Consider the following 26,227-nt stretch of genomic DNA (forward strand, 5'->3'; position numbering starts at 1 on the left):
AGTCTCAAAACTTTTGGCCCCAACTATAAATGAAGCAGTTGAGCTCAGGTCAGACCTGTGGCCAGCCTGAACATTGTGATCCGTACTCAAAGAGGTTGCGCATTATTTCTTTAAAAATGGACTAAGAGCAGGGCACCGGTAATTAGGTGTAGCAGTCACAAGGAAGTATGATATGCAAATTGTCTCTTTAGGGAGGATTTGGCCGAGAAGCTGATATCCAGCTGCTAGGACGAATTGCAGAAGTCTGAAAAAATAAGGTCTACGCAGCAAATATTGAGTCTTTGCATAAACTTGATGTATCTTTCAATAAAAGTGTAAAAACCTATCAATTGCTTATAATTGTACTGCAGTGACCATAAGAACATCTGACTAAAACACTGAAGCAGAAAACTTTGTGAAAACCAACATTTGTCAGTCTCAAAATGTTTGGCCACAACTGCATGCCTCTGAGGCTGCTGAGCTTGGGTGAGGAGTGCTGCCCATTGCGGTCTGTTCTTGGCCCATGTATGTTGGACGTGTAACACTGGCCTTTGAAGAAAGGTGTTAATTATTATTTAATATGGAGATAGAAAAAACAAAACAAGGACAAAAAATTAAAATATTTATTCTTGCACCTAGAAAAACAAGCAACCCCCAAATTAACAGGAACACCCCAATACCCATAGTAAAATGCATCAGTATCTGTACAATTTCTACAGAAACATACAGTGTATCAAAAATCTGCGTAAATCAAACTAAAACATGAAGAAAATGCATAGTGGTGTTATCATATAAAGCAAAAAGCATGAGATTTCTTACAGACCACAGAACATAAAGCAGAGGTCTGCAACCTGCGAGGCTCCAGCTATTGCGAAACTACACGTCACACACATGTGGTCTGGGCATGCTGGTTAATGTAGTTTCACAAATATGGGGCTGTGAGTAGCAGACCACTGTGACACACAATTCACTCACTGTGGATTTATGAGATGCTGGACTGTCTCAATATACACAATAATTTCACAGATCACTGTAATTGCACTCGATACCCAAGTTACATACACGCTACCTGCACAATGTGTTCCTTCCATCTACCGACAACGTATAGTGCATGGGTTGTGCAAAAAACACTATTTTATTCATAGCCTTATCTCTTAAGATTTTACTCAAATTTTATGTAATGCGTATACTAGGACACTGTCGCTCTCTCATGCCTGTTCACACTGGTCCCTTACACGCTCCACCTAAGCTCTGTTTTTTTTGGGTGTACTGCAGAGCTTTCACTTGAAATTGTGGTGAATACTGCGCTAATTCAGAGGGATTTTCATACTAAAGGACTACTGAACCGCATACATATGGAAAATCCATTTTAGGTTGCAATAATATTAGCTTTTATTAATTATGCAAGATTTGAATGACAGTCATTCATACATTAACCCAGCACAGACATGTGCACTTATGGCAGTAGCTGTTCTAGAAAACATTTCCACCCGACAGGATAGCCATGTTAGAATCTCACCTATTAATCAGTTGCAATAAACATCTTTGGTTTTCTTGTTTGACATAACAATTATATTGCTTTCAACTATGTGGTTTACTTTGTATAACCCAGTATACTTATTGGGGGTCAGGTAGTAGTCCTGTCTATGCATTATGATTTAGTATGTATTATAAGTTTCAGCATCCCATATCTCCTTTCAATAGGTTCCTGTATTGATTATCATGATGAAATGGGTCTACAACATTGTTAAAGTTACATGGTCAACAGGTAATGCTTTCAACTCACAATTTAAAGAGAACCTGTCGTCAGGATTTTACGCCCCAAACTAATAGCATGAATGTAGAGGTGCTTCAATGCTGATTAAATCCTCACCTTTCTTGTAAAAATTTGTTTAATTGCTTTAGAGAAATCCATAGTTGAAATTGTATGCTAATGAGTTGGAAGTGCAGTGGGCGGGCCCTGCACCTACAGCTCTCCCTATTCCCCTGTCTGTGACTGACTGGACAGGAGGCAGGCAGCGGGCGGTGAATAGAGACAAAGGCAAGAGAGCTGTAGGTGCAGGGCCCCGGATAAGGATTTTCTCAGCAAAAAGCGCCTCTGCATATATGCCATTAGATTGGGGTATAAAACCCCGATGACAGGTTCTCTTTAAGTTCACCTCCAAGCACAAGCTGATATTATTTAGAGGGAAGTTCCATGCACTTCACTTTTTTACATTTAGTTCATACTTGTAAGAAAGCTTTTGACATATGCGGTAAATGTGTCTATAGGGATCCATTGGGCAGAAAGAGCTCAAAACAAGTCTTTTTGGTCTTCATCTAACCGGAACATATAAACATCACAAAAAAACAACAAAAACTGTATAATATTTGATATGCTTTTTTTTTAAACATTCTAGCTTATGGGGACTGATGGCATCTATTAAACACAGGTGACGAGAAGCTCATGATGTATATCTATTAAATGGATACTGTAAAAGTGTGTTGGTAATGGATACCTTCCAATGAGTTCTGGGCAATTCTTGATTGCATGTTAAACAGATGCCATTATAATCTATAAGTGACGGCTGCACAGTGTCTGTTTACTGAATATGTCAGAAGCCTTTCCTGGTGCATCTGCTCAACATAGAGAAAACAGGAGCCAAATCAGTGCTGTAGTACATACCTTCTCACAGAGGCATGTTCTGCCTGGACGTACACCTTCACATTTCACTTTGAATATTTTTTTTGACATTAAAAGTGTGTATATATGCATGTAATGTAGTGTGTGTATTAATGCAACAAGCTGATTTCTCTGGGATCCAGCTCCGTCTCCGCTCTGCTCGGCGTGACATGGAAGTGGTTTTTATAACATAGGCTTATAGAGCATCCATAGGCTTACAATGTAAAAGTAATGTAAATTGTGGTGATGTCAGAGAAGAGCGTTGGATCCCGGAGAAAGTGACAGTAGGTGAGTATCTTCATACACTCACACTACATTACATGCACACACACATTTAATGTAAAAAAATATTCATGGAGTGCTTCTTTAAGCACATGTGGATACAGAGCCACAGTAAGCAATTTAGCATTTGTGGGGTTTTCGGAGCTCACTTCATAGAACCTGTACATTTTCTTACCATTTTAACAAATGTGAAACAGATTTAGTGTCATCTAATGTATTAAAACCATCAATATATAAATAAATTACAAGCACAATATCTTCCCATGGATATGTACCTACATAGCGGTAACTTGTGACTTTCTACTAATTAACAGGATTAAATATTATTTACTTACAAACTAACAATGTTGGGTCGTACCTTATATTCTGCCAGTAATGTAATAATGTTGGCACACAGTGTGAGAATTGAACTGTAATGGCTATATTGATGACAGCCATAAGCATTCTGTTGTAGGGAGATCACAAAGGCCACCAGTGGTCATACATGACAGTAGAGTACAATGTGCACTCCTGTGCTGCGTCATCTGCAAGAGGTTTCTGTATTTTAACATTTGTGCAAATTTTATGAATTATCTAGTAAGGGATCATGCAGAGGTTCATGGATCTCGGACCGCAATGCGCAGAATGGACACAGGTCTCCTGACCCGAGAGTGACAGCTTCATAGAAATATATCACGCAGTCATGCTCCGGTTGGGAGACCCATGGCCAGTCCGTGCATTGTGGTCAGTGATCGGACCGAGATCCACAGAAGTCTGCAAGAGGCCTTAGACCGATCGGAGCCACAACCATTTTATATCATTAGCCTGTACTGATATAACTATCCTGTTATTTGTGCCATGAAACAGTTATACGATACACAACAGAAACTTTTGTACATTACTTGTCAATCATCAGTTGTGTTGAGACAACGCAGCTGGTAACAGGCGCATTGTATAATGAGCGCATATGACAAAAGGTGAAGCAGGAACAACTGAGATAAAGCATCATCGTACAATATCAATCAACAATCACCTCCGTCAACACATCAGTTGTAATACAAAATATAATATTGGCCTGGAATGAAAACATCTGCAAGAATATGTATTGTGAGATTCATCATAGCATAAAAAGAAAATTCACAAGTAAGAACACGCTTTACTGAAATATCTCCCACGTTGAAACAACGGCTGTATATCACTGTAGTAGTACCGTCCCGGAATCCAAAAGATACAGCGTACTTTTCATTCCAACTCAACCTTTATGAATTGGTCATAAACTAATAGTAGCATCTGCTTCTGCAGCGTCCATGTATTTATAGGCCTGTCTAGGTTACAGCTTTAGTCCCTCCGTCAGTTATCAGCAGCCTCCTTTATTAGGTACAGAATACCTGTGTCTTCAAAAAGCATTGAGCAGCTTCCAATGCGTTTCCATCCCACGGAAACTTCAGAAAGGACGTGACCTGAATAAGGAACCGGTCACCAACTGATCGGGGGGAAAGCTAGATACGGTCTGTAACTGCATGATTATTTGTTTTCTCACATACCACCGGTATGTGTCATTTCAGATGGAGGACACGAGCTCTCAACATATCATGATGAAGTAGTTTCTGTATAGACCATTACAATGATTAATCGTGTGTTAGTCACTTACGTAGGAGACAGTTTAACCTGAGATTAGCTGAAGCCCATAGCCTCAACTTTTCCAGTGTCATAAAACACCACAATGGGAATATGATATTGCCACTATCGGAACATTGTGCCATATCTGGTGCTTGTACTACATGGAGTGTAAAGACACGGAGTGTGGGTGGAAGATTTAGCAAGGACTAGACAACTTACACAGAGAAAAATGTGCACGTTTAGAGGATGTCAATGATGATTTACAGGTCTGACATGACTTATCCCAACTAAAAGAACAGTATCAATGCATGTATGTGCGTGGCATGAAGAATTATGGCCTTGTTATGTGGCTAGGGCACCAAGTCAATAGACGGTTCCCATAAACTGTCTATGCATCCTTATATTCAAACATTCATCAGTCACCTATTGGCTTCCACCAGGAACACATGGTTATCATATAGATCTACTATACGAAAAAAATAAAAGAGGCACTAAGATTTTTCAGATTTTCCCATTCAAAACAGCAGCACGGACAAAGGCCACCATTGCTAAAACAAATTGTGGCAGTGCTTTGGAAAATAAAATAAAATAATATGGAAATCTAGTTAATCACAGAGACACATAAATGATTTTCAAGTTTGTTTTAAAAACTACCTTCCAGCCCCTGAGTATAATCCCAAAAAATTATTGTCTTTATAGCTTTGTTCCTGCAAACAGAGCTAGAAGCACTTTTACAAACATTATCTTGAATCAAGACGATGTAAACGTGTAAAAAGTTTAAGGTAAGAGCAGTCTTGTAAACATTAACTGCAGGATCACCCCGTCCTAATCCTGCAGATCTTCGTTCTCCTTCATTATGTGTTGAAGGCTCTTTGCTGCACACAGTTTGTAGCTGCAGCAGGTTCCAGGATATCTTCTGCTAAGTTCATTGTGCATTGGTCTTCCACTCTATACACTAAGGATGTTATTCATCTCCCACTTTTGTGAGGATTTGCTGGAGTCACAGTCCGACAAGAACACTTTGTGAAGAACCTCAGAACGATCCAAGCATTTTCCAGATGGGATATAGGTGAATCTGTTTAAGTTCTAGGGGACACAAAGATTTATTTTTAGAACCTCCAACTTTGTCAAAATATATTTGACATTTCTCTTATCCTAGCGGACATATTTTTTTAGTATGAGATGTACATTTTAGAACATCTAAAAAAAGAAATGCGCTTGGGGACGAGGCACTGGCACATGTGCTGCATGGAATGCATTGCTGAAATCATTTTTGATGCTGTTGTGCCAACATATTAATAACTGCCACAGTTAGTTCAGTTACTTTTTACACTCATTTAACAACTGTGCCTTCTTCATAAAAGATCACGCTGCTCCACCCTTCTGCTCCATGTTATACAGTTAATCAGATATCAGCAAGTGTGTGAGACCCACAACAGTTTGGTCAAAACTCTCATGTTCCTATACAATTTACTAATAAGCTTTTTATAGAAGAGACCAACAAGAGAACAGCAGGTAGACTATTGAAGATTGCTTGATCCTTAATCTAAGGTCTCCTGGTAGACTGTCCTCTACAATTTAGCCATTACTATTTATTATTACCGTATTTTTCGGACTATAAGACGCACCGAACCATGAGACGCACCTAGCTTTTAGAGGAGGAAAATAAAAATGTAAGCAAAAAATGTGGTCATGATGCACTTTTAAGGGGGAGGGGGTCTTCTGCTCACACTGGTATAGGGGTAATGTCCCCCAATTCTGACAATATCCCCCATCCTGGTATATATGCCCCCCCCTTCCTTTTATACGTGGTCCCCATCCCCATCCTGGTATGCATGGCACCCCTCATCCATATCCTGGTATGCATGGCACCCCTCATACCTAGCCTGATATGCATGGCACCCCCTCATCCCTGTCCTAGTATGCATGGTACCCCTAATCCCTGTCCTGGTATGCATGGCACCCCTAATCCCTGTCCTGGTATGCATGGCACCCCTCATCCATGTCCTGGTATGCTTGGCACCCCTAATCCCTGTCCTGGTATGCATGGCACCCCTAATCCCTGTCCTGGTATGCATGGCACCCCTAATCCCCATCATGCAGCACATTAAAAAAAAATAAACTCTCCTACTCACCTTTCTTCTCTCCTCCAGCGCTGTGTCCTGTCTGCCTGCACTGATCTCTCCATGTGAGCCGCGCATGAAGTCACTGCCATGCGCGGCTCACATGGAGAGATCAGCTGCCGGAAGTCACTGCTCCCCACGCCGGGTCTGTGTGCGCGGGGAGCAGTGACTTCACTCTCCTTCATAGCCGGCACACAGCGGAGCCGCGCTGTGGCTGCCGGCTATCTCCTGTGCCCGCTCATTAAAGGACATGAATATTCACCCCCTCCCCACGCCCATGGGCGTGGAGAGAGGTTGAATATTCATGCCCTTTAACAGCGGGCACAGGAGATAGCCGGCAGCAGCAGGAGCCACAGCGTGGCTACACTGTATACCGCTATTAAGGATCATGAATATTCAGTGCTCCCCACGCTCATTAAGGAGCAGTGAATATTCATTTTCTTTAGCAGCGGGGACAGTGTAGGCTGCAGCTGGCGGCTGCTGCCTCCTGTGCCCCGCTCCTCCACCGATACCGCTCCCCCCCACACCACACATAAATATACACCCCCCCGCCAACATTCGGACTATAAGACGCACCCCCCATTTTCCTCCAAAGTTTTGGAGGAAAAAGGTGCGTCTTATAGTCCGAAAAATAAGGTAGTTGTATTTGCTGAAAAAGTCAGTGATGAAGTCACAAATGAAGCAGAACACACTGAGACAATGTATCAAGCTAAATGGGCCAGAAGTCTGCACCATATTTATTAGGGGTTTTCCACATTTTCTGAACCTTGTTCAAGAAGGGAGTGTGGCTTAGAAGGAAAGGATTACCTAACATGTAATGCCATGGGCCAAATTGGCACAAATTAAGGCAATTAAAGGGGTTATTCGTGACTTAGTTTTTCTTCCCATATGAGAAAATAACAGGGAGGTAGTTTCTAACTATCTACCGGTCCTGCCCAGCGCTGACTTCTGCCGGCTCAGAGCAGTCACAGACCGCTCCTACTGGCGATTTCCCAGATGTCATGTTGACAGAGCAGAGTCTTCTCTTCCGGTCTGCTCTACTGAAAAGGTGCTTTGCCGATGTCAGACTGCTCCCCGATGCGGTCAATCAGCATGACATCTGCAGTGACGCCCTGTTGACAGAGCAGACTACAAGAGGAGGAGCTACTCTGTTGACAAGAGGTGAAATGAAGCAGGAGAATTGCCGGCTGAGATTGTCTTTGTGCAGAACAGGTGGGTAGTTAGGACCTACTTGTCTGTTATTTTTGTGTATGTGGCAAAGAACTAATAAAATTCCAGGATAACACCTTTAAAAGGTGACATACACTTAGACTAGACAGTCTAAAGATACACCAAATTTATCAAACAGCATGAACCACTGTGATAAATATGACTCTAGTCCAGACAGTCTGTCTAGTCCAAGTCTGCAATAAGAACTAGTATTGATATATCTGTCCGCTTGTTGCATTGTTGGCCTCAATGAGAAATAAAGTATATAAATCTGGCCTAGCTCATACCTGACAGTGCCCAACATACAGACACCAGGGAATTAAACCTAGAATCAGTATCATCCAAAACACAGCCCCACGAGGAAGCCCACGCGAAATGTGCATTGGGGCTGCTGGTAGTGTGTGTCCACTGGGGTTCATGATGGGTAAGATAGCCTCCTTTAATTGTGATTACTGTTATCTCCATTGGATCGTGTAATAACACTATCTGTGTGCGGCAACATGTGACCCTTGTGTGGGTTACGTGGATCGGTTCTTAGATGACAGATTGAGCTGAATATATATATACTAGATGGTGGCCCGATTCTAACGCATCGGGTATTCTAGAATATGTATGTGGCCGACCGGGCGCGACTAATCAGCAAAGCAGTGTTTAAATGGGTAGTGCACTACTTTAAATTAACCCCCCAATGTATCCCCCTGGGGCCCCTAATGAATTGTGTAATTATGTCATGTTGTCAATACGGCTTGTGACAACATCGCTGACCACGCGGCAAGTGTGAAGGGAGGACCGGGGAGCGAGGCCGCCGGTCGGGGTACTTCTGCTGCGAGCAGCCGGGAGATGACTGGCTAGCACCGGTCATCTCCCGGCTGCGTCGCCGCTGATCTCCCGACGGTGGCCTGCGTGTTTCAAATCCGGCGCCAATTCGCGTCTGGGCTGCGCCAGTCGCTGATTGGTCGTGGCAGGCTGGCCGCGACCAATCAGAGAAGCGGTGTTTTAAATTTCGCGCCAATATCGCTGATTGGTCGCGGCCGGGCGTGTGCGACCAATCAGCGAAGCGTGTTTCAAATCCGGCGCCAATTCGCGGCCGGACTGCGCTTGTTGATGATTGGTGGCAGCCGCGACCAATCAGTGAACCGTGTTAGTGAGGACCGGGGAGCGGCGCTGCCTGTGCGGGTACTTCCGCTGCGAGCAGCCGGGAGATGACCAGCTAGCGCCGGTCATCTTCCGGCTGCATCGCCGCTGACCTCCGTGCGGCAGATGAGCAGCTAACGGCCGCCATCTTGTTCTGAAATCCCGCGTCGCTGATTGGCCGTGGCCTGATTGGGGAGCGGCGCTGCCTGTGCGGGTAATTCTGCTGCGAGTAGCCGGGAGATGACCGGCTAGCGCCGGTCATCTCCCGGCTGCATCGCCGCTGACCTCCGTGCGGCAAATGAGCCGCTAACGGCCGCCATCTTGTTCTGAAATCCCGCGTCGCTGATTGGCCGTGGCCGGACCAATCAGCGACGCGGGATTTCCTGGACGGACAGGCAGACGGGATAAGCCGATTATATAGTACATATATGAATAATGATCCCAAGTTATATGCACAGGAACTTTAAGGGTATTGCAATTATATCCGACATAGGAGATATGCCATAATTGTGATATTTTCTTCAGCTCACGCCATTAATAGGGGATAATAATTGATTTTCACACCAGCATCAATTTTTATATTTATTAAGGTTGTACACCACCCTCGACCCGACAATTTGTGGACCACTAGCTACAAACACCTGTGTCCTTGCTATTGTTGACTGCTTTTATATTATGTCATTTATGTATTTTGCCTGGTCTGTTCTATTTCGTTTAAATGAACTTTGATATTGAATATATTTATGGACTATGACTCCATGTTTCTTGTAGGAAGTAGGGAATTAAACATGTTGCTTAAGAGTTAAACTCTATGCTAAATGGGCTGAATTAATGCATCATCAGGGATTACTTAACTTGGGGCCAAAACTGATGCAGAATATTACTGGACTGTAATAAAGTATTATGATTTAGTCACTCACTTACCTTAAAATATTGCCATTCCTTGTATTCATTCAGATTACAGTGTGTGATCATCACTGCTGTGCCATCCTGCCCTTTAGTCAGACACTGATCATACTGCATCAATTGATTAGCTTCATTGATACGGAAAAGCTGATTGAGCAAAACAACATCTTTCAGTATATGGTGCTCAGTAAAGTAAAAATGTAGTGTTACACTTCTCTACTAAATACAGTATATTTATTTCCTAGTATGCCTCTATACAACTCATCCATGATGAAACAGGTCACGTGTATTTCCTCTGTCTAGAGCAGTGGAGAAGGAAGCCTTTTGCAATATATTTAAGTCTTTGTTCTTGTCTTGATTTGCACTATAGTAGAAACAGGAATACTTTTCCCCATGTAATTGACTTCAATAACGATCTGGCATATTGTGATTTGGAAAGTTACACCGCAGGCCGTGTGATTCATGCAGCTCTGCGCTCCGTACTGTGAAGTGGATGTCGCTTATTGAAGTAGGGTACATGCACATCTAAGTCTATCAGGTTATACGATTTCTGCAGGAATGACACATGTCGTCACACTGATAACTACACTTTTAGGATAAACAACTCAGCAGTACAGAAAATATGGTACAGTATTCAAGCGTATATACGCGTGATACCATTCTGGAATATACAGATGTGACCACTCAATCTTTTTTGAATTGCATTAATTTATACAATTTGTCATTGGACTAATTCAATACAATCTCGCTCCATCCATTATAAACTATAGACTATGGGACCGATTCGTCAAAGCTTTTACACTCAAAGAGACGTAAAAGCTCTGAAAAGTTGCAAAATTGCTGGCGGTTTATAAGTCAGAAATGCTATTCTAGTCATTAACTGGAGTTGCATTTCTGGACCAACATGTCACACAGAAGAGGCACCGGATTCTTTAACCCTTTCACCCCGTGGCCTGTTTTCACCTTCCTGACCGGGCCAATCTTTTGAATTCTGACCAGGGTCACTTTATGAGGTAATATCTCTGGAACGCTTCAATGGATCCCGGCGATTCGGAGACTGTTTTTTTCGTGACATATTGTACTTCATGACAGTGGTAAAATTAGTTTGATATGACTTGCGTATTTGTGAAAAAAATTGGAAATTTGGCGAAAATTGTGAAGATTTTGTAATTTTCAAACTTTCAATTTTTATGCCCTTAAATCAGAGACTCATGGCACATAAAATAGCTAATAAATAACTTTTCCCACATGTGTACTTTACATTAGAAATATAATTTTTTTTTGTTAGGCAGTTACACGGGTTAAAAGTTGACCAGCAATTTCTCATTTTTACAACAATTTACAAAACCATATTTTTAGGGACCGCATCACATTTGAAGTGACTTTGAGGGGTCTATATGACAGAAAATACGCAAAAGTGACACCATTCTAAAAACTGCACCACTCAATGTGCTCAAAACCACATTCAAGAAGTTTATTAACCCTTCAGGTGCTTCACAGGAATTAATGGAATGTGGAAGGGAAAAATAAACATTTACCTTTTTTTCACAAAATTTTACTTTAGGCACAATTTTTTTTTATTTCACAAGGGTAATGGAGAAAATGGACCCCAAAATTTGTTGTGCAATTTCGTCTGAGCACACCGATAACCAATATGTGGGGGAAAACCACTGTTTGGGCGCATGGCAAGGCTCGGAAGGGAACAAGCGCCTATTGACTTTTTGAATATAAAATTTGCTGGCATAATTAGCGGAAGCCATGTCGTGTTTAGAGAGCGCCTGATGTGCCTAAACAGTGGAAACCCCCCACAAGTGAAACCATTTTGGAAATTGGACCCCTCAGGAAACTTGTATAGATGTGTAATGAGCACCTTGAACCCCCAGGTGCTTCTCAGAAGTTTATAACGTTGAGCCGTGAAAATAAAAACTAATTTTTCCCACAAATTTTGCATTTTCACAAGGGTAACAAGAGAAAATGGACCCCAAAATTTGTGGCGCCATTTCTCCTGAGTACGCAGATACCCCATATGTGGTTGAAAACTACTTATGAGGCATAGTGCAAAGCTCAGAATGGAAGAAGCGCCATATTGGAGTTCAGATTTTGCTGGACTGGTTTGAGGGTGCCATGTTACACTGGTAGGGCCCTTGAGGTACCAGATCAGCCAAACCCCCCATAAGTGACCCCATTTTTCAAACTACACCTCTCAATGAATTCATATATGGTGCAGTGATCATATTGACAGCAGAGGTGTGTCACATTATTGTATACCATTGGGCAGTGAAGAAAAATTAATTACATTTTTACCACCAAAATTTTGTTAGCCCCAGATTTTACATTTTCACACAGGGAAATTTGTCCCACAATTTCTGTTGAATGTAGAAATAGTCCATATGTGACTGTTCAGTACTGCTTAGCCTCGGAGGGGATGGAGCGTTTTTTGCCTCCTGGAGCGCAGATTTTAGAATAGTTTGTGGACTCCATATACAGAGCTAAAAAAGTAGAATCCCCGTCAAGTGACCCCATTTTGGAAATTATACCCCTTTGGGAATTTATCTACTGGTGTAGTGATGATTGACTCCATGGGTGTTTTCCAGAAACAAGCAGCAGTGGATGTTGCTGAGTGAAAATTGCAAACTGCTGTTTTAGTGACCAGTACGTTGTAGTGACCAGTACATTATGCTCAGCTCGTGCTTCTGGAGACATGCACCTGTCAATTAGGCAGGATCTTATCACTATAGAAATGCCAGCCAAACATGTGGATGTTAAATGTGGTTTAGGCACACTGCGAAGCTCAGAAGGGAGGAGCATTTGGAGCGAAGAAATCGCTGCATTTCATTTCGAGGGCGAGGAGTCATAATGCTTTTCCAGAGCCTTTGTACTACCAGTAACGTGGAAGCCCCCTATATTTCCGTTAACAGATGATGGACCTGAGTGGGAACTTTTTTTGTGAATGAAGTTGAAGCTTTTATTGGGAACATTTTACATAACGTTTGGGATCGCATTCATCCTGCACTCTACGCTGAGCACTTATATCGGGTTTCCATCTAAATCTCTGAGTGACGCGATTCAGATGAAACCCCCGATGGATCCATTGACTATAATGAGGCAACAGATTTACTTTGTACTCCGTCTGGCCTCTGTTCAGCGCTGTTCTTCTTTTCAGAAGTGTACAAAACTGCGGCTGACGACGCTTTTTTGCATGCCTAAAAAGAAGGGACGCCACCGGATCACAGTTCCTATGGCATCCACTGTGCCTCCATCTGCTTCATTACAGGGAATCTTCCGTCGGAGGTTCCGTCTCAATCAAGTATTTCAGAGATTTACTTGGAAACCCCGGTGTAAGCGCTCAGCGTAGAGTGCAGGATAAATGTGTGCCGAGCCATACTGCGATCTTTGGGAGGCAGAATGAACAAGTAAGTGAAGAACTGGTTTTATTTATTTATTTTTTACGCCGTTCCTCATGCAGTATAAGTGATTAGGCGACTTTATTATTATGCGATTAGAGCGATACCAGATTTATATCGGGTTTTTATATTTGGCAGCTGTCACACTCTAAAAGACGCTTTTTATTGTAAAAACAAGTACTTGGATAGCTATTTTTCCATATTTTGGCCGACAGAGTCATGTGAGGGCTTGTTTTCTTGACGTTTTTATTGATACCATTTTCGGGCAAATTACATCTTTTGATCACTTTCTATTCCGATTTTTGGGAGGCAGAATGAACAAAAACCAGCAATTCAGGAATTGTTTTTTTGGGATTTTTTTTATGCCGTTCCGTGTGTGGTAAAATTGATAAGCTTTATTCTTCCGGTCAGTAAGTTTCCAGTGCTACCACATTTCCATATTTTTTTTTGTTTTGCCACTTTTACACAAAGACTATTTTAAAGAAAAAATAATTATTTTTGCATCGCTTTATTCTGAGAGCTGTAACTTTTTTTTATTTTATCGCTGACGGAGCTGTATGGCGGCTTGTTTTTTTGCGGGACAAGATAACGCTTTCAGTGCCACCATTTTTATTTACATTCGTCTTCTTGATCACGTTTTATTTCACTTTTTGTTCTGCATTATGATGATAAAGCATAGTTTTTTGCTTAATTTTTCATTTTTTTTTTTTACGGTGTTCACTGAAGGGGTTAAATAGTGGGGCAGTTTTATAGGTCGGGTTGTTCCGGACACGGAGATACCAAATATGCATTTTTTTTTGTTTCTTTTTTTTTTTACACATATAAATGTACTTATTGGATTAACATATATTTTTTGGTTCTTTATTTTGTGATTTTTTTTTTTTTTTTTTTTTTTAATATTTTTATAACTTTTTCTTTTTTTTTTTACATTTTCCCACTATGGGACATCAATTTTCCCTGTCCTGATCACCATGGAAACCATCAGCACAATGCGATCACATCGTGTTGTGCTGATGGGAGCAAAGAGGGAGCCCACTCCCTCTGCGATGCCCCTGTCACGATTGACAGTGGCTTCACAGGGGTTAAATGCGCATGATCGGTCCTAGCACCGATCGTGGGCATTGCTGGGGTGTGTCAGCTCTCACATAGAGCACACACCTGCACTCGATCGAGGTGGTGCTCAGTGTGAGCCTGCGCCGTATATATACTGCGTGAAAGCAGCTCCCGTCGAGCAGTTTATATACGGGGTTAAGTGACGTGTGCCTCTTAATGATTTGGCGCCTTCTACTCCAGGAAGAATTTTTTACCGCTACGCCAGTCTTGATGAATAGTGCCCAATAGGTTTTTTCATGTTTGTTTAAAGGGGTTGTCCCATGAACAAAATACATGTTAAATACCAGATCTTGGAATGTAAATAAGTTCCACAATTGGATGTGATTAAATAAAATGTTCCTGTGCTGAGATAATCTTATAAATGTGCCCCTGCTGTGTACTGTGTAATGGCTGTGTCTGACCATACAGTGAACATGGTCTGATCATACCACAGCTCCTGGGCAGGGGGGGAAGCAAAACAGAGTACAGGCAGGACAGCAGGGGATCACAGCTGATTCTTTCTGTGAGGTAAAACATTTCCTTGTCTGTTTTTAAGCAATATTTTACCTCAAAGAAACAATCATTTGAGATTCCCTGCTGTCCTGTCTGTATACTGTTTTGCGACAAGTCTCTGTCCATATGCGCACGTAGGCAGAGGCTTGTAAGGCACTGTCAGTGGGTGGGGAGAAGCCGCCGTGTACCCACCTGTATGACCAGTGCACAGTGCGGCTTGGTACTCTTCTTCTATTAAAAATATGTTTTTCTCTGAAACGCCGCAGCATGTTAGAGACAAACATGACTGGCTGTGATCGTACAGCCAGTGGCTCAAACATGCTGCCCACGGTTTTGGCAGCATGTATCACCTGTAAGGTTCACTTTAAAGGCAAATTAGGCGGCACATATCTGAACGTCACGCATTTAACTCACCTGGTTGCCACCCATTCTATGGCAGGGGCCAAGCTCCACCACGCCTCCATTTGTATGACCCATGCTGTCAATGCAATAGCTGGAATCTAGACCTCTTATCTGGAAAGAAATAGATAAAGATTTACATGATACAACATTAGGAAAGTGACCTGGTAGCACTCGTACAGAGCACGATATTCTGGATCTCATGGTGTATATCATTGTACTGTCTATTACCGCTAACTCTCCACAGGAAACCTCATACAAGCATGGCTCTATGACTTACAGGGAAACAAATACTTGCTGCTGTAGCATCTGCTTTATATGAAATGACATTAATATGACGAGCGCAGACAATATGGCCAGACAACAGGAGAAAGGTAGGCAGAACCTGATGATACTGGAGGAATGGTCCAATATTATATAGAGCAAGTGCATATTGGACTGTATGGGGTTGTTACATTGGATGCCCCCATACCCTCCAACAATCCTCCTCTATCCACTTGGTATTTGTAAACCTGTTTCATGGTGCTGTATTTTGTGGGATCTTACATAGGTCTACTAAGGAAAAATTTGGGCTACATATTTTATGGGTTTATGTTTTATCATTTTGGTCTAATATTTGTGTACATTTATTTGTATTTTAACACAAATGCACTTTTGCCTTTTCTAGGCCCTGATATTTAGGTAATGTGTTTAATGGTCAGATTGGATCTTTACTCACATAAGTTGTGCGCAGAACTGAATCACATAAGTACCTGTTTGTGTCTTCATGCATTTTTAAAGTGGTTTAATGGTTTTCTGCCTGACTATTTATTAGCGTATTTCCAGTAAGAGAGTTACTTTTTATTTATTTAACTGGTTAACGACCTATGATGTACACTTTTATCATAGGTTGTTAGGCAAAAGTATGAAGCGGCCTCAGGAGCTTAGCCTTCCTCATAATAGGCATCAGGCAGTAACTGCAGATGATCTCTGACAGAGGCAATCAATGAAGCCGCAGCCTGTGAGAATGCGCTAGCTTCCATCGGCCCCGTATGACGTGATTATGGGAAATCAATGGGATACCATGAAAACAGGGAACCTGCTGAAGGCCCCTCTAACTACCAAAAAGTTAGTCCTCTGTGAAGACTTCATAGGAGAACTGCAATTTTGCTATAAACTGAACAAAAAAATAAAAGTTTTTTTTAAAAAAAAAAATTCTAAAAACACATAAGTTTAAAAAGAAATCGAAAAATGAAAAACATTTGGTGTCAGTTTGTCAAAAAAGGCTTAACTAATCTATCAAAACATAAAATTATTTAACCCCTTCACGATCTTGCGATTTTTCGTTTTCGTTCTCTGCTCCCCTTCTTCCAAGAGCCATAACTTTTACATTTTTCCGTCCATATGGAAGTGTGAGGGCTTTTTTTTTGTGGGACGAGTTTTACTTTTGAACGACACCATTGATTTTACCATATAAATGCATATATACTGGAAAACGGGAAACATTTTTTAAGTGCGGTGAAATTGCAAAAAAAAAAATGCAATTCCACAATTATTTATTTTTTTACCATGTTCACTAAATGCTAAAACTGTCCTGCCAATATGATTCTCCAGGTCATTACGAGTATGCAGATATCAAAATTGTAAAGGGTCTTTTTTACTTAAGTGGTGAAAAAAAATCAAAAGTTTGTAAGGAAAAAAAAATATGGCACCATTTTCCAAGACCCATAGCGTCTCCATTGAGAGACTTATTTTTGTGCCCTGAGATGATGTTTTTATTGATACCATTTTGGGGTACATACAATGTTTTGATTGCCTTTTATTGCATTTTATTGCAATGTTGCAATCTCAACTGTATGAACTCTGTTAGTACAACTTTGAAAAGTTGTGTTTTATAAATCAATTTCTTTTTTAATAAGTGTGTTTCACAGTCATATTGATGAGAATCTCCTGTGGTGTTACTAATGGGTGATTAAACAAGCATTTCATTCAACAGAAGAAAATGAAGACGGAGAATACTCAAGGAACGACACTACGATTTGAGGTTTTGTGTGATTGTCCCATTCATCTAAATATGGTTGACATAAATTCATGGACATTCTTCAAAAATAACTCCATTCATAAAAATACATTTTTTTTTTTACAATAAATATTTCACAGGTGAATATACCATAAGTTAGATATGTTCTCGGAGAGGATATATGCTAATCTCTTCCAAGTGATTGTGAAAGGCTTGTGGATAATATATTCCACTAGAGGTCAGAGTTAGAAAAGCCTCTCGCAACAAGGATTTCAACAAAGTGAACTGCATATGTATGCGCTTCTCAGGTGAAGAAATAAATTGATACTTAAACCACAGTTAATTGAAAGCTGGGACTAAACCGAAATAACTACACAAAACTAGATGTAGAAAAGGGGTAAACTTCAACTGGTCAATTCTTTTTATGTAGAAAGATGGATCATAGAAAGCTTCACACTAATGATGCTGGGAAAATCTGGGGCAAAGGATAAAATGGAGAATTTATGCATTGAAATTGCTTTTAAACAGAATCACATAATTCTGAAAGTGAAGATCCAGCACAGACCTTTAGCCTTTAGCATAAATCAGATATTTCACAAGACCAGAAGAGGACTAAGCGGTGATAATCTTTCAGGAAATCCTTGTGATTCCACCACTCACGGTGTCATAAGGACTTTGTGAGTCCAATCTGAGGCAGGGGCGCGCTGGGCTGTCATTATTGTGAATGACAGCCCAGCTGTCCAACCTGGCCGGGCCTGTGGAGTTTCCTCCAGGTGTCACCCGTTCAGGGTGATTACCTTGATATTCAGCTGGATGACAATGGTTAGACCATAGCCAGTTGTGTGTTAGCGCTGTGTTCTGATACTCTGATCTTTGTTGTCGCACCTTGGATTTGCTTTTTGACTAACTACTCGTTTGTATTACCCTTTTTCCTTTGACGCACTCTGACCTTAGTTACCGAATCCCGGACTTTTCCTCTGACTATCAGTTTGTCTTATCCTTTTGTCTTTGATGTACCCTCCTGGCATTTGAACATAGACTGCTTGACTTCCCTGCCTCACGGCTTGTTCGTGAGAAGTGACTCAGCGTCACATTCCTCTGGTTCAATACTAAAGATAGGACTTGTGTACTAGGTGCCTGTATGGCAGTGCAGAGTGACAATACACGTTACACCTTAATATGGCACAGCACAACTTCAAAGAACTACTACGCTTCTGTACACTAATATTCTCTCCTAAAAGCAATACTTCTAAGGGAAGATGACTCCATAGTCCTGATACTAACTCAGACTGAACATGCCAACATTTTTCTTGTCAGATCTGTGTGAAACTGGACAGGAAAAAATTCTGGATATAGACGTAAAGTGGAAGTGTAATACATATCGAGATATAGAAGTCTGAGAAAGAAAAAGAAAAAAAAGGGTAAAATGTGATTAAGAAGTCATGCAAAATTTTACCAATATGAACTTGTCTATTTTTTTTATCACCATAAAAGTACTGACAGACAAAAGAAAGTGTCAATGATGGTGCCTTGTGAATGTTTGAGGAATTGGTGTTTTTTTTTTTTACTCCTGTCAAAAAAACAAAATAGATAGAGATTAAAAGTTACTCCCCCCTACCACTACTACTACTCTTAATAAATTCAGGATCCAAATTGAAATAAAAACAATGGATACTGACCTTCTGTTAAGGCTCCGTTACAGCGATATTTGCGCTGCTGTTCCTGGTGGTGACAGGACATTGTTGCTTAGCGAAAGATGGATGAGCTGCAGCTGATGAGTGGCTGCAGCCGGCATGCGACACAACAAGTCATGTCCAGTTTCCGGGAACAGTGGCACAGACATTGCTGGAGCGCCGCCATTGCAGGAGGTGAGTATACACTCTTTTTATCTTCATGTGGGTCCTGAGTTGATTAAGCCGGGGTTGTCATGCAGTGGACAACCACTTTAATATAACTTTATTTGTATAGGAAAGTTGTTTTCTATTGCTATAATTGCTCTTTGATGGAAAGTCTTTTAATAAGGGAGATGACTTCTTTATTGAAGAAATGTAAAACCTTTACAATAGCCTTCCTCCTTTGACTACAGACAGCATCTCACAGCATTATCTTCAGGCCCAGGTGATTGTTGTGGTAGACAAGTACTGCTACATTACTTTATTGCTTAAAGGGTTATGTCCAGGAGCGCACTCCACACTGTGCCCCCTCCTGGGCTGCAAGCTAAGCTGGCACAGCATCAGAGGAGAACAGGTGCACTTACAGTGGCCACCTTCAGAGCAGCACTTACAAGCTCTATTTAAGAGAGCTTGTATGCACTGTGCTTCTTGACTAGTCTATCAGCGGTTGCCAGAAACCTAAGCAACAGGTCGTAAACAATCGAATTACAACTCACTCAGTTATTAGTAATAGAGAGGATTTTAATAAGAAGTAAATTGCAAAGTTACTTGTTTGAACAAGCACTTTACCTATTTAAGATGAAGTGACAACCCCTTTAAGGCCTACCTGACATATGACTATTAGGCTATGTGCCCACGATGCAGAAATGCTCCGGATTTTTTCCTGAGCATTTCTGCATCTCCCTGGCAGAAAAAAAGCATGCGGATTGTACATGCGGATTGTACATGCGTTTTTTCCATTTCTGCATGCGGGTTGACAAGAGCTTTCCAAGCGATTTCAGCATCATTTGGAAAGTGCTTGTCAACTTGGTCACACTATATAAATCCATGCAACCGGCATGGATTTATATAGTGTGACCGAAAGAATGGTAAAAAATAAATATATACTTACCTTCTGATGGCCCCCGGAGTCTTTATTCGCTCCGTCCTGGATTGCCGGCAGCTCGCGGTACACTGAAGGACCTGCCGTCACATGACTAAATGACGTCAGCGCAGGTCCTTCAGTCCTTCAGTCCACCGAGATCTGCCGGCAAGCGAAGACAAGCACACCGGGGGCCAAACGCTTGGATACCGCATGTCCAGATCCAGTGATGCGGAATCCAAGCGTTCCAATGCAAGTCAATGGTGGCGAAAACGCAGCGCTTCCGCAAAATAATTGGTAGTGCTGCGTTTTTTACCGCAATGATAATCCGCAGCAGAAATTTCCGCAGCATGTGCACAGCACATGCGGATTATCATTGGGGAACATGGCAGGCCTTCTACCATGCGTTTTTTAAGTGTTTCTGCAGCGTTTTTGATGCTGCGGAAACGCTTAAACGCATCGTGGGCACACAGCCTTACATCACATGTCGGTCCCTGTACTTGAAGCAGGTTCAGAAACTGAACCCGCATTATTGTCGGCTGATGATGGCTGTGTTATTCACCACTTGCCTGCCTCCAACAGCTGCACCCACTGTTAACTTCTTAAATACAGTTGCAAATCTCTGGGGCGGTGATTGGTTATGCATTTCTTATAAAGGGCCATCATCTTCCACAGCGTTTTACATGATCATCACTGACCCCACTGGGACTCAGAATATAAATTCCTTATCTATGTGTCTTTGGAGGGTGGAAGGAAACGCAGGCAAAAACAGGGAAGAACATATAAACTCCTTGCAGATGTTGACCTTGGTGGGATCTGAACGTTCCGTTCCAAGCGCCCATCAGCCTTATCGCAACATGATAGCAGGGTGTGAATGGGATGCCATGGCAGCTGAAGACTACTTATGACTGCCATGACGGTACTCCTATAAGGGCCAGCCCGCGGCTGGCGTTCTCAGAAGACTGTAACTTTCACTACATACCGTATATAGTATAATTGTAGGTTCAAGTCCCCTACAAAGAACTAACAAACTAAAGTTTTTAAAATATTAAAAAATATATATATCTAAAAACTTGAAATAAAAAACAAAACAAAAACATATTTGGTATCTTTAAGTCTACAAAAGTTTAGTTTATCAAATTACAAAATTAATTAACCCAATCGGTAAAATGCGCAACAAGTAAATACATTTTATTTTATAATAAAATTATAATTTTTTGACCACTGAAATAACAAAAATTCTATTATATATGTGTATATATATATATAATTAGCTATTGAGCCCGTTCTATGCCCGGGTGGCGAGCATTTTTATTGGTGTATGGTGTCCCATGCTGGTATGTGCTGCCCCCATCCTGGTATTTGTGCTCCCCAATCCTGTTCCTCCATCCTGTTGTGTGCTGCCCTTATCCCTATCCTGGTATGCATGGCATGCCTCATCCCTATCCTGGTATGCATGGCACCCCATCCCTCATCCTAATATACATGGTACCCTCATCCCTATCCTGGTATGCATGGCTCCTCATCCGAATCCTGGTATGCATGGCACCTCTCATCCCCAATCCTAGTATGCAAGGCACCTCTCATCCCCAATCCTGGTATGCAAGGCACCCCTCATCCCCCAATCCTGGTATGCATGGCATCCCATCCCTCATCCTGGTATGTATGTTACCCCTCATCCTGGTATGCATAGTACCCCTCATCCTGGTATGCATGGCACCCCATCCCCCATCCTGGTATGCATGGCACCCCTTATCCCCAATCCTGGTATGCATGGCACTCCTCATCCCTCATTCTGGTATGCATGGCACCCGTCATCCCCAATCCTGGTATGCATGGCATCCCATCCCTCATCCTTGTATGTATGGTACTCCTCATCCTGGTATACATGGCACCCAATCCCTCATCCTGGTATATATGGCACCCCATCCCTCATCCTGGCATGCATGGTACGCCACATCCCTATTCTGGTATGTATGGTACTCCTCATCCTGATATGCATGGCACCCAACCCCTCATCCTGGTATGCATGGCTCCCTCATCCCCAATGCTGGTATGCATGGTACCCCTCATCCCCCAATCCTGGTATGCATGGTACCCCTCATCCCCCAATCCTGGTATGCATGGTACCCCTCATCCCCCAATCCTGGTATGCATGGCACCCAACCACTCATCCGGGTATGCATGGCACCACATATTCCTATTCTGGTATGCATGGTACCCCTCATCCTGGTATGCATGGCACCCCATCCATCATCCTGGTATGCATGGTACCCCTCATCCCCCAATCCTGGTATGCATGGCTCCCTCATCCCCCAATCCTGGTATGCATGGTACCCCTCATCCCCCAATCCTGGTATGCATGGTACCCCTCATCCCCCAATCCTGGCATGCATGGTACCCCTCATCCCCCAAATCCTGGTATGCATGGTACCCCTCATCCCCCAATCTTGGTATGTGTGGCCCCCTCATCCCTTTCACGCTGCACACATAAAAAAAACACAAAAAACCCACTTATACTCACCTCTCTTCCCTGTGCTCCAGCGCTGGGGTGTCCTGTTCTGCCGTAGGCCGGGGAAGGAGTGTGGGGCCGGAGTACGTGCGTGCCCATACTGCGCTGTCCAGCGCCATTTTGCTGAAGACACACTGCAAATGTGTCTTCTGTAAAATGGCGCCGGATAGCGCTATGCGTATGCGCTGACTCAGACGCCTTCACTCCTGCCCCGGTCTCCGGCGAGAAGAGAGGCACCGCTCCTCCCGGTCAGGTAAGTATGGTGCCGGAGATCTCGGTATGCGTTCAGTGTCTACTCATACTGCGATCTCTGGCGCCATACACTCCTCTTACCTGTAACGGCTCCAAGCGATCTTCTGTCTGGAGCCAGACTGCGCATCGCGCATGCGCAGTCTATAGCGGCTTCAGACAGAGGGACACTTGGACGATTATATTATAGATATTTGGTATTGCTGTAACCACACTGACCTTGAAAAATATATTTTTGGCGCACAATGAACGCCATAAAAACAAAACCCAAAAAACTATTGAGGGATTTAATTTTTTTCCCATCATTTCAGAATACTTGGATTTTTTCCCCTAGTTTCCAGTACGTTAAACAGCAAAGGAATCAGGTCATTCAAAATGGCAACTCATCCCGTAAAAAAAAGCCCTCACATGATTATGCGAACCAAAAAATAGAGAAGTAATAGCTCTGGAAGAAGGGGAGGAAAAAAACGAACATATAAAAATGGAAGATTGTCTGGTCGGGAAGGGGTGAAATGACACATGAACCGTAATGTTGATTTGTAAGAGAATTACATAACAGATAGTCACTATACATTGCTGGAAAATAGATCTACAACATATTCAATTCTGAATAGGGTTCCCAAGTCCTGAAATTGAATGAAGCAGAAGTTGCGCACGGACCTACCGCCTGTCGCGGTTCCACCCTTCAGCGTGTCTGGAATGCAGTTACTGACAGCTCGGCCATCCAATCTGGTACAGGGGCATCCTGAAGCTGTCAGTGTGTTGAGTGATAGCTCGGCTGTCCAATCTGAGACTGGGAGGCACTGGCTATCTCCAGGTGTTAAGTATCCCAGGTGACTGCCAGGCTACTTAACTGGGCTGTTTCTCTCAGACCTCTGCCAGACGTATATTCAGCTTGTGTGAGGTTTGCTTCTGTGTTGTGCCTAGTGTTCTGATCTTCTGTTGCCTGACTTTGGATCTTGTTCTGACCACCCGTCTGTTTAACCCCTTCTGCTCTGATCCTCTGTCGTCCTGGTATTCTGACTTACAATACGTTATTGTCTCTTCCCTCTGTTATGCGTACCCTCCTGGCTTGTGACTTCGGACTCCTTGACTATCCCGTCTCAAAGATCGGCTGTGAATAGTGACTCAGCGTCACACCGCCATGTTCAGTCTATGGGTATTGGACTGATGAAGGTGGCTGAGGACTGTACATGGCCATCTCCCCCACACCCATAAACTTGGAAATGAGCAGCGCTCCATTCACATGAGGATATTGTGATATAAGTGTTGATTCTGGAACAACCGACAATATTAGGAGTATATACTTTATTTTGCAAGATGATCCCTCTAAAGGTTTGGACATCTTTTCTGTAAAGTTCAGCAGATATTGTGGTGGTGTAGTCTAAACTTTCCAAACATACAATAAGAAATGATGGTGGACTCACCTCTCCCCAATCCACATTTTTAGGTGGCAGTGGATAGTGTGCAGGGATATCATACGCAATCTCTTCCATGAACCATTTAAAGCTTTTGCAGTTGTGGTCCTCTCTAAATCTTTTCAGCTCACTTATGTCTCCATAAGCCAGAGCTTTTGTTTCAGGACGACTGGCATAGAAATAGTCTCTGTACTCATCCCACCAAACTTCTACAACTCTAACGTAGTTCTGAAAGACAAAGTACATTATTGTTATGGTGGCCAATGTACAAAAAATATTACTGGAAGGAAAAAACCATTAATCAGGTATAATTTGTACTCCGCTATATTCCTGGCAAATCGCAGTTTCAGCTGAGGATTGGGTTATAACGTTAAGTTCCCACATGGGACCAAAAACGCAGCTTCTTACAGTTCCAGCCAAGTGGGTGAGATTGTGTTTTTTTTTTAGCCTGTATAAACTGACCTGCATTGCGTTTTTTAAATAAGCAACATGTCAATTTCACTTACGGATACAGTTTTATGAGCAGATTTTCCCCTTTGGCCGGGGTCACATGAGCGTTGATTCGCTTATGGGAAAGAATTGCATCGATTATGCTAATGACACTCAGCTTAAACTCTGCACAGTGTTTGAGAAGAGTGTCAGTTTACGGATTCTTTTGCATTAAAGAATCAGTAGCACAGGTGTGGAGAAGATGGAGAACTTAATTTCTCCATTTTCTCTATTGTCGGAGTTTGCAGATGTCGGACTGCACTTGGATAACATCAGAGTGCAGTCCGACGTTTCACACGCAACCATAGACTTGTATGGGTGCGTGTGATTCGAATGCCGGAGCCACTCACAGCTTGCTGCGATTTTTTTCCAAATACCGATTCAGTCTGCACTGCCATATGGTATAACATTGGTCTGAGTACTAAAACTTTGGATAGCACTCAGCCGTGTTATAGCCTTAGGGTGCTTTCACACTGCGTTTTGGCACCAGTTTGTTGGTCCCGTTGGACTTACGTCCGAACCCCCTGCAAAACGGGATTCAGGCGTATGAGACGACGGGGCCATAGAATATAATGATGTCGACAGAGTGAACATGTGCTCTTTTGTGCATGATATTCGGACGTGTATGGAGGCAGACACTCAGACGTAGTAGACTGCGTCAGGTTGTCCCTCTCCAGTAGGCATACACGCCCAAAAATGATGCACAACAGAGCACATGTTCACTCTGTTGGCACCATTATAGTCTATGGCCCCGTTGGCGCATACGCCTGAATCCTGCTTTTGCGGGAGGTTCGGACGCAAGACCCGACGGGACCAACGAACGAGTGCCAAAACACAGTGTGAAAGCATCATTACACTTCCTACCTTTCTGCAATCCAAAATTTCAGGTGAGCAAGAAAGGTGAAAACACCCAGTGCATAGTGGTTGTTATGATGGAGATTTGATTAGTCAGGTTATAGAGATTTGGGGAAATAATGATTGGCCATGTTGGTTTTACCATGCCCAATTCTTTATTCAGCCCCTGCTGTGTTTTTTATTTCTTTATCCACTAACAAACAAATATGCAGAATCCATTGATCTGACCATTGCATGTTTATGGGAACAAATTTTTCGTTAATGTATGGCAAGACCCACTAGACTTGCCAGCAGGTTAATGGTACCATCCCTGACTGATTTTGCAAAATGTTGAAAAATAATATTATATATCGACTAAAGAAATGTAGGAAATACACGTCCAGAGCTCAGTCTCCAACCAGGCCAGTATCTATATTCTCGGCATATATGTGCAGCGTCCTCTAAAATATCTTTTGTTTGTGCATGACATTGCCAAGGGCCTAAGTGCAGAACATACTGATGAGCAGAGCATTTTACCGCCATACAACGCCTCCTACATCCAGAAAACGCTATGACACTAAGTACAGGGGCTACAGTAAGAGCGTTTGATGTTTTTTGTAAGGTTTCATATTAAGCCAGTAGAAGCGAGAGTCTATACAATTACACATGA

General features: G+C 42.4%; 1 protein-coding gene across 2 annotated transcripts in view; it reads right to left on the bottom strand.

The window, feature by feature from the left end:
- Positions 1 to 588: 588 nt before the first annotated feature.
- GALNT7 (polypeptide N-acetylgalactosaminyltransferase 7) overlaps positions 589 to 26,227 on the bottom strand; it is a 163,850-nt gene continuing 138,211 nt past the window's right edge. For both annotated transcript variants that reach the window (XM_073643971.1, XM_073643960.1), the window contains exons 9-12: positions 24,244 to 24,462; positions 15,318 to 15,416; positions 9,913 to 10,041; positions 589 to 5,608 (exon numbers count right to left, since the gene is read on the bottom strand). In XM_073643971.1, coding sequence (XP_073500072.1) covers positions 5,471 to 5,608; positions 9,913 to 10,041; positions 15,318 to 15,416; positions 24,244 to 24,462 — 585 coding nt within the window. In that variant the 3' untranslated portion in view covers positions 589 to 5,470. The remainder of the gene's footprint in view (positions 5,609 to 9,912; positions 10,042 to 15,317; positions 15,417 to 24,243; positions 24,463 to 26,227) is intronic.

This window comes from Phyllobates terribilis, unplaced genomic scaffold (assembly GCF_046119375.1).
Source record: "Phyllobates terribilis strain yellow unplaced genomic scaffold, ASM4611937v1 Scaffold_1__5_contigs__length_1240528914, whole genome shotgun sequence".
Lineage (NCBI taxonomy): Eukaryota > Metazoa > Chordata > Amphibia > Anura > Dendrobatidae > Phyllobates > Phyllobates terribilis.